The following is an 8,578-nucleotide window of genomic DNA, read 5'->3' on the forward strand; positions in this document are numbered from 1 at the left end:
AACGTATACAAGGTCAAAAGCTACTCAAATCCTACTCTGTATATGCTGCATCCCTAAACAATGCAAAGCTGAACCTAACACTGAAAAGCTGAAGCCCTAACTGCAAGCCTGTGACCCTGAAGCTTCACGTGATGATGGCCTGTCTCGCCAATGGAGAAGGCGACATCTACGTGACTGTATCGCCAGTCCTGAAGGTGAGTCATACGTGGCCTGTGTCGCCAATGCAAAAGGCGACACTCTCCTTCCTACGTGGCATGTCACGCCAATGCCAGTGGCGGCTTCACCATTCTCGCTAGTGGCTATGGCAGGTTAAGCTCTCTTGCTAGTGGCTATGACGGATTCCACCCAAATAACAGACCCCCTCCATTAATACTTTTAATACAAACCCCAATCCGTAAATAATTTTTAAAACTGGTCCCCTACAGTAAATTTGCCGTAAGGAGTGTCTCTGGTGCAACAAAATTTGTAGATTAATTTTAATGATTGATGTTATACACTTACAAATATTAATTTTTGTACAATACAAATATTTTTATATTATTAATTAATCATTAATTAGAAATTATTTTATGTATGACTTTTAAATTAATTATTACAAAAATTAATAATTGAATTATAACTATTTTATATTAGAAATATATTCTAATTAAATTCTAACAAAATATTACAAAAGTATGTGTAAACATACTATTCAATCAAGGTGATTATTGAATAAAACAAAGTCATAAATATCACATATTCATTCGATTATCAACTTTTATAATTTTTATTTGCACAATTTATGTTTTTTTTTTCAGAAAATATAATTATGTTTGAGTGATAATACTTTGAGTGAGACTGAGTGCATCCTTTTATCTTTCTTTTTTTGTATGTGCACTAAAAATATCCATATTTTAGACATCTTTTATCTTTTTTTAGATATTAAAAATAATCAACTATCTATCAAATTATACACCAAATCACATTTGTTTGAGTAGAACCGGAATCAAATCGGCAACATCTCGATTTAAGTTTAGAAGTAAAAAAATATCATTAAAAGAAGAAACACCATAAAATTAGTCATCATTTGTTTTTTTCACCTTTAGTATTGTGATTATTGTAATTACTAATTAGACTCTCTAATACCTAATACCTTGTTGGAATCCAGATATTTTTATAAGTTTTAATCTTTCAAATTAGCTGAAAAATTAAAACAAATGTTAATCTGTGTCCTTAAAATATTGATTAAAAAATAAAAAAAAATTATTGAGATGTACAAAATTGTGATCACTTTTTTAGATTCTCCTATAATTTATTTAATAAATACTTTTTTCTTTTAATTTTATAACTAATATCTTAAGGATATTAGACCCAAAAACTATTGCTTTCATTTTTAAAGAAAATAAAAAATAAGAGTGAAAATACATTTATTTCAATCTTAAAATCATTTTCTTTGAAAATGTTTTCAAAAAATAGACCCAAAACTAAAATAACAACGTTTTTAGTCTTTTCTAAATAAGTGAAAATACAATGATACCTCAAAGTACTTTCTTCTTCTGACTACATATTTTTTAAATCTTAAAAATTTGAAAATAAAAATAAAAAATAATAACAGAAAATAAATGCTCACGGTCACCTAATCTTCCAACCTAGGCTTAATCCCACATTAAACTTCTCACCCCCTGCCCATGAATATGTGTCCATACACTAATCCTTGTTGGTCATTTCATCCTATATTTTTCCATCGTTTTCAATAAGCACAAAAAGCAAAATCACTAAAGTAAACTCACACTCGAATGTAATCTTCCCACCCAAATTCAAGTTACACTTCCCAAAGCAAAAGCCACAGATTTCTTAACGGGCAATGTCTTGCAGTTGCAGTTGTTACGTGTGAAGGATGAGGACAATGAAAAAAAAAAAAAGAGAGAAAGAATAGAAAAAGGGGTCCCATTCTTCCCTCCTTTTCTTTCCTTCTCCAAATCTATATAAAGCAGCACCATTTGCATCAACCTTTACCTCAACTCACCCATCAAACCCACACACCTCACCTATTAGAAGTAACAAAAGACCCTCCCTCTCAAAAGAATAAACAAGTATAAAAAGAAGGCACTTCCCTCAAACAGAAACTACCCACAAACAAACTTGTTCTCTCTCTCTTTTCTCAAGCCTTAAATGAGTAAAAAAGAGTGAAGAAAGGAAACAAAGGAGCACCATATTTTTGGTTTGAGAAACATAACTAAGCAAGAGAGTTCAAATGGGGAAGAGAGAGTTTCATGGGGTGGTGTTGATGTCGTTGTGTTTGTGGGTTTGTGGTGTCACAGCCTCTGTGACTTATGACCACAAGGCCATTGTGGTTGATGGCAAGAGAAGAATTTTGATCTCTGGCTCCATTCACTACCCTAGAAGCACACCTCAAGTACGCACTCCACTCCATGTTTCCATCATGGCTGCATCAAATTTTGTTTTCTCAATCATTTCTTGCATTTTTTCTTTTTTTTCTTCTTCTTTTTCCATTCATGCATGAACATAAATTATGTTTATTATTGCAGATGTGGCCAGACCTTATTCAAAAGGCCAAAGATGGAGGCCTTGATGTCATTCAGACCTATGTGTTTTGGAATGGCCATGAACCTTCTCCTGGGCAAGTAATGCAAACACATTTCCTTAATTTTATATTTATTTTTTTATAGCATAGTATATTCGAGTTTTTACATTGTGATTGAATCACAAACATCAATATATAGTTTGTTGACTTTTACAAACTATCTCAAAAGTTGGTACCAATGGTGATTTCTGATTGATGGACAGTAAACTGATGGTTCATAGAAATTAGACTCTTTCCAAACTCCAATCTCATTCTTTGTTGTTTTTGTATTCTTTTCACTGGTCAGAAAGTTTAAAATGGAAAAGACTCATTGAAGTTTTATGTAATGTTGGAAATTTGCAGTACTATTTCGAAGATAGGTTCGACTTGGTTAAATTCGTGAAGCTCGTGCAGCAAGCAGGCCTCTATGTTCATCTCCGTATTGGTCCCTACATATGTGCTGAATGGAACTTCGGGTAATGATTTTAATGATGTTATATGAACACCTTCTTAGGGGAAGAGAAAAAATCTTTGGTTAAAAAAGGAAAATAATGATTCTTAGGAAACACTCAAAGGTCACATGCTCTGTTTTCTGTTCAGGGGATTTCCTGTCTGGCTCAAGTATGTTCCAGGCATTGCTTTCAGAACCGACAATGAGCCGTTCAAGGTTGGAGTTTACCATTTTCGAACCTCAATATTATAATTATAATAATTTGCTTATTATTATTGGTTGATTGAAAATAGTTTAATGAATTATTGAATCATATAACCAACACTTCAATTTTTAAATCACGATGTGTGTAGGCGGCAATGCAAAAATTCACTGCAAAGATTGTTAGCTTGATGAAAGAAAATAGGTTGTTTCAATCCCAGGGTGGTCCAATAATTATGTCACAGGTAAATACAAGACTATATAATATGTTTGTATAATTGATTTTACAAAAAAGTTTGTTGAGCCAATTTGAATAACGATGATGCTTAATTTGGTTTGTTTTTTTCAACTGAATTTGACAGATTGAGAACGAGTATGGACCGGTTGAATGGGAAATTGGTGCTCCTGGAAAAGCTTATACGAAATGGGCTGCACAAATGGCTGTTGGTCTAGACACTGGTGTTCCATGGGTTATGTGCAAGCAAGAAGATGCTCCTGATCCTGTTGTAAGTTACTCTTTTATTCTTTATCATAAAAAAAACGTTTTCGTGCGTGGATTTGGATTTGAAGATGTCTTTTTGACTTTTTCCCTTATAGGATTCTTATTCTATTCTGTTAAATTTGTGTGACCCATCTAAATATGGTGGTGGGGTTTTTAAGAGTGTTGTGGCTACTTTGGTTGGGATAAGGTTGTTGCTTTTTCTATACCATGATATTTTTTATGTTTTCTCTGTGTTTGTTTTACCTTTATTTGGAGGAAGGTGCTTTGGGTTTTATTATCTATCTTCACTTTTTTCTTGCTTCTTTTGGTTGTTTTGTAAGCGCAGTGATTGAAGTTCTTCTGTCTCCTTTACTCTTCTTAAAAAATTAAAAAAGAAATTGAGAAAGTGGCAAGATTTTTCTTTTTTTGAGGGGAAGCTTGTGTTTTCACAGGAAAATTGATTATTCTCTCTGATCTGTATTATTTTACTGATTGCGATATAGATTGACACTTGCAATGGATACTACTGTGAAAACTTCAAGCCCAACAAGAACACCAAACCCAAAATGTGGACTGAGAATTGGACTGGGTGGTGAGTCTTAACAAATGCTACCTTGAAGGATGAAAATGTTTTTATTTTGGTGCTATATTTAGTTTGATGTCTCTTGTTCTGTAGGTACACAGATTTTGGTGGTGCAGTCCCTCGTAGACCAGCAGAAGACTTGGCATTCTCGGTTGCAAGATTCATACAGAATGGTGGTTCATTTGTTAACTACTATATGGTATGTTGGTTTATCCATTGTGAATAGTTCCTTGTTCCTCCATTGCAAGATTCATACAGAATGGTGGTTCATTTGTGAATCGTTTCTTGTTCATGTGCAACAATTCAACTCATGTTCTAGAAACTTTGGTTTGAGTCTAAGATCTCATTTTTTTTTAATCCAGTACCATGGAGGAACGAACTTTGGCCGGACATCTGGTGGCCTCTTTATTGCCACTAGCTATGACTATGATGCGCCGCTTGATGAATATGGTATGAAGTAATAATAAATTGTTTACATGCTTTGGATGATGATAATACACATTTAAAGCTCTTGAAAACATAAGGAAGCTTTTGGCTAAAGTGATATTAGAGGGAAAAGAAAAGTGATAGTTTTATTGTTCTAGCAAAGAGCACAAATTCACTTTTAGGCACCATATGGCAAAAGCTGAAAAACATTTTCACTTAAGCCTGATGCTTGTTCAATTATACCACTGTACCAGGACTTCAAAATGAACCAAAGTATGAGCATTTGAGAAATTTGCATAAAGCAATAAAACAATGTGAACCTGCTTTAGTGGCTACAGATCCCAAAGTTCAATCGCTTGGATATAACCTTGAGGTAAAGTCCCTGAGCTTGTTTGTGATGAAAGCCAACAGAATTGCCTTTGTGTTGAAAATTCATTTGATTCCTTTTGTTTATATAATCTTAGGCACATGTGTTCTCGACCCCTGGTGCTTGTGCTGCATTCATTGCAAATTATGACACCAAATCTTATGCAAAAGCTACATTTGGAAATGGGCAATATGATCTACCACCTTGGTCTATCAGTATTCTTCCTGACTGCAAAACTGTTGTTTACAACACAGCAAAGGTAACACAAGACTGGTGACTATGTTAAATAAGTTTTGCATTCTTGTTTTTTGTTTAAAAAAGGTACATTTGATGAAATTATGTATAGAGGAAACAATCTGACTGTGATATATTTCTTTGAAAAACTGGACAAATCCTCCCAAGGTGTTCTTGAAGGACAGACAAAGATTAGTGTTTTAAGCAGAATTCTTTTGTATTTACTATGTTAATGCTTTTGAAGTGTGAAACTGTAAATATTCACGGCATTTATCCATTTTATGTAGGTTGGTAACAGCTGGCTGAAAAAGATGACTCCAGTAAACAGTGCATTTGCTTGGCAGTCATACAATGAAGAACCTGCCTCATCCAGTCAAGCTGATTCCATTGCAGCATATGCACTTTGGGAGCAGGTCAACGTGACCCGCGATTCTTCAGATTATTTGTGGTATATGACAGAGTAAGCATCTTTCAACTTATCAAACTTCTTAAAGACAAAAAATTATTGGAATGTTGATCTCTTTATGCATACTAATGTTATCCTCTCTCCATCTAACCAATATTGATGTCCTTTGTTCAGTGTCTACATTAATGCTAATGAAGGATTCTTAAAGAATGGACAATCTCCTGTTCTCACCGCAATGTCAGCAGGCCATGTTCTCCATGTTTTCATTAATGATCAACTTGCAGGTGAATAACACTGCTATGCCTCTTTTGCTTAGTGTCTATAATAAACAATAATTTTACATGTTCAACTTCTGTATGAACATCGCAGGAACTGTGTGGGGGGGATTGGCAAATCCTAAATTAACATTTAGTGACAATGTGAAACTGAGGGTTGGCAATAACAAGCTTTCTTTACTTAGTGTTGCTGTCGGTCTCCCGGTTAGTTCTCTCTTTTCTGATATCTGTGTTTTCTGTAACATTCTTAATTTGTTGAAAAGTAATATTTGTAAATGTTAATCATGTTTTTGTATTCATTTAATACCAGAATGTTGGTGTGCACTTTGAAACATGGAATGCGGGGGTGTTAGGCCCAGTCACTCTGAAGGGTCTAAATGAGGGGACTCGGGACTTGTCCAGTCAGAAATGGTCTTACAAGGTTTGTTATCTTGTACACATCTTGCTCACTAGCAACATTGAAAGGTTATATAACAATGCTGGCTGTATATTATCCAAACAAAAAAACATTAATAAATACTGAGGTGAAGATCAAACAGTGAGATACTACACAATGATATATTTTGAAACTTAATCGCTAATGAAGCAAAAATTCATGAGAAAAATTAACATTTTTGCCATTCTAGGACAGACAATAATGCATTATATCATTGAATATTGAAAAATGTGCATGAAATTAGCCCATGTAGGCACTAAGAAAAAACATTAACTATGTACATTGTTGAGCAGATTTTAGTGCAGTATGCAGAAGATTATTTACTTTTGCTTTCAGAAAGGTGTGGCAGTAAAATTAGATTTAACATATATTTGTTAATTTGTATGGTATTGGACAGGTTGGACTGAAAGGTGAATCGTTGAGCCTTCACACTGAAAGTGGGAGTAGCTCTGTTGAATGGATACGAGGATCATTAGTGGCTAAAAAACAACCTTTGACATGGTACAAGGTAAGAAAAAAAAATCCCACAAATGTTGCATTTCTGTCGCTGTTATAGATTATTCACCTGCATATATGCATGAACTCTGATTCATTTCATGCCTTAATGTTGTTAGACAACTTTTAGCGCACCGGCTGGCAATGATCCATTGGCTCTAGATTTGGGAAGCATGGGAAAGGGTGAAGTATGGGTAAACGGTCGCAGCATTGGTCGCCATTGGCCTGGATATATAGCACATGGTAGTTGCAATGCTTGTAATTATGCTGGATTTTATACTGATACAAAATGCCGGACGAATTGTGGACAACCTTCTCAGAGATGGTGAGAATGCATACAACTTATTTTCCAACAGTGAGAGATGTAAACGCTTGAATGTTAACCTATTGTTGCCTTTGGACAGGTACCATGTTCCTCGCTCATGGCTGAGCTCAGGTGGTAACTCCTTGGTTGTGTTTGAAGAATGGGGAGGTGACCCTAATGGAATTGCTTTGGTGAAAAGAACATGAAATGTGATGTTTTATGATGCTCCCTTAAAAGGGTATTACAACTATTCCATTTCCCTTTAGTCTTGTTCTTGTTTAATAGCACTGTTTCAAGATATTCCTAATAAAATCCTCAGCTAGAATTTATGCTACTGAATACTGATTAAGGAAGATAATTTGACTTGGTTTTTTCCTCAAGGCCTCATGTAACTTAGTAACCCTAGATCATTTTATGTTTTCCAATCTATCATAATTATTAACACTCTTGATATTCATGTTATATGCACCCTTTCTTTCATAACTGTTTTTTTTTTTTATCTTAACTATTATGACAACACAGAAATCAAATAATCAACAGATATAGACCATTTGAATTTGAAGTTTTCCACTTTTTTCTTCATCAATTTCTTCTGCTGCTGCTCATTATCCTTGTGGTTTTTTATGCAGAGCAGCATTGACAAGAAATGTATGTCTAATAACAAATGTCTAGGAAATGCAAAGAAGCTGTCAAGTGAGTCCTATGCGGTTAGGACCCTATGATGCAGCAATTTACCAAATACGTGTGGTTCAGATCTTATTAGGTTCAGTATTAAAAAATGTTTGAAGTTAAATCATTGGTGCTCCATGTCTTCTGGTTGTTCAAGTATACCTCAAAAGATTTCCAAGGCCTAATCATGCATCGCCTGGCCAAAAACAAAGAGGATGCAAATATACTGTACATAGTCAAGTCAGGCTATTGTGCTGAATATTGCTCCATGTATTACAGGGCTTGTATCAATGAAGATTCAGCCCGTACACATTTTATTTACTATGATACAAAGGAAAGAATTGTGGACACGCAAAAATGTGTCAGAGAGTATATTGCTACATTCTGCCAAAAGAAAATAACTGTTTTTCCATTAAAATTATTATGTAAGAACAGATTGAAAGTAATAAAATATCCTTTGAAATATTTGTCTTATTGCTATTGTGTTTGTGCTTCTTGGTATACAAAAGATCATTATAGAAAGAAATTCTTGGTATATGCCAGCAACCAATTTTCTTTATTGTAAAATAAAATATATAAAAAGAATGACTTAGACAAAGCCTGGTGTAATGATAATAGGCTCATCCTATGTAACTTCTGAAATTTGAGGATCTAAGGAAAGGCAAAAACAAAAATAATGTGATAAAG

At 34.3% G+C, this 8,578-nt stretch overlaps 1 protein-coding gene across 2 annotated transcripts; it reads left to right on the forward strand.

Annotated features, from left to right (window-relative positions):
* Positions 1 to 2,013: 2,013 nt before the first annotated feature.
* Positions 2,014 to 8,365, forward strand: LOC100781959 (beta-galactosidase). 2 transcript variants are annotated; one of them, XM_041010081.1, is made up of 19 exons: positions 2,014 to 2,395; positions 2,529 to 2,624; positions 2,927 to 3,039; positions 3,164 to 3,230; positions 3,368 to 3,460; positions 3,578 to 3,721; positions 4,200 to 4,288; positions 4,373 to 4,478; positions 4,642 to 4,729; positions 4,960 to 5,078; positions 5,170 to 5,331; positions 5,594 to 5,766; positions 5,887 to 5,996; positions 6,082 to 6,191; positions 6,298 to 6,408; positions 6,821 to 6,931; positions 7,038 to 7,243; positions 7,323 to 7,460; positions 7,857 to 8,365. In XM_041010081.1, exons 1-18 carry the CDS (start codon positions 2,234 to 2,236, stop codon positions 7,426 to 7,428), a joined length of 2,166 nt encoding a protein of 721 aa, XP_040866015.1. In that variant the 5' UTR covers positions 2,014 to 2,233; the 3' UTR covers positions 7,429 to 7,460; positions 7,857 to 8,365. The 2 variants fall into 2 exon arrangements, with proteins under 2 accessions (XP_040866015.1, XP_003546457.1); XM_003546409.5 differs by having other exon boundaries at positions 2,015 to 2,395; positions 7,852 to 8,365.
* The last annotated feature ends 213 nt before the right edge of the window (positions 8,366 to 8,578 follow it).

The sequence above is a fragment of the Glycine max genome, chromosome 15 (genome assembly GCF_000004515.6).
Source record: "Glycine max cultivar Williams 82 chromosome 15, Glycine_max_v4.0, whole genome shotgun sequence".
Classification (NCBI taxonomy): Eukaryota; Viridiplantae; Streptophyta; class Magnoliopsida; order Fabales; family Fabaceae; genus Glycine; species Glycine max.

Bases quoted from the DNA above. Each gene is read 5' to 3' on its own strand.
- LOC100781959 (XM_041010081.1), top strand. From the start codon at position 2,234: ATGGGGAAGAGAGAGTTTCATGGGGTGGTGTTGATGTCGTTGTGTTTG. The intron at 2,396-2,528 runs GTACGCACTCCA...TTATTATTGCAG, and splicing joins ACCCTAGAAGCACACCTCAA to ATGTGGCCAGACCTTATTCA. The intron at 5,767-5,886 runs GTAAGCATCTTT...TCCTTTGTTCAG, and splicing joins TATTTGTGGTATATGACAGA to TGTCTACATTAATGCTAATG.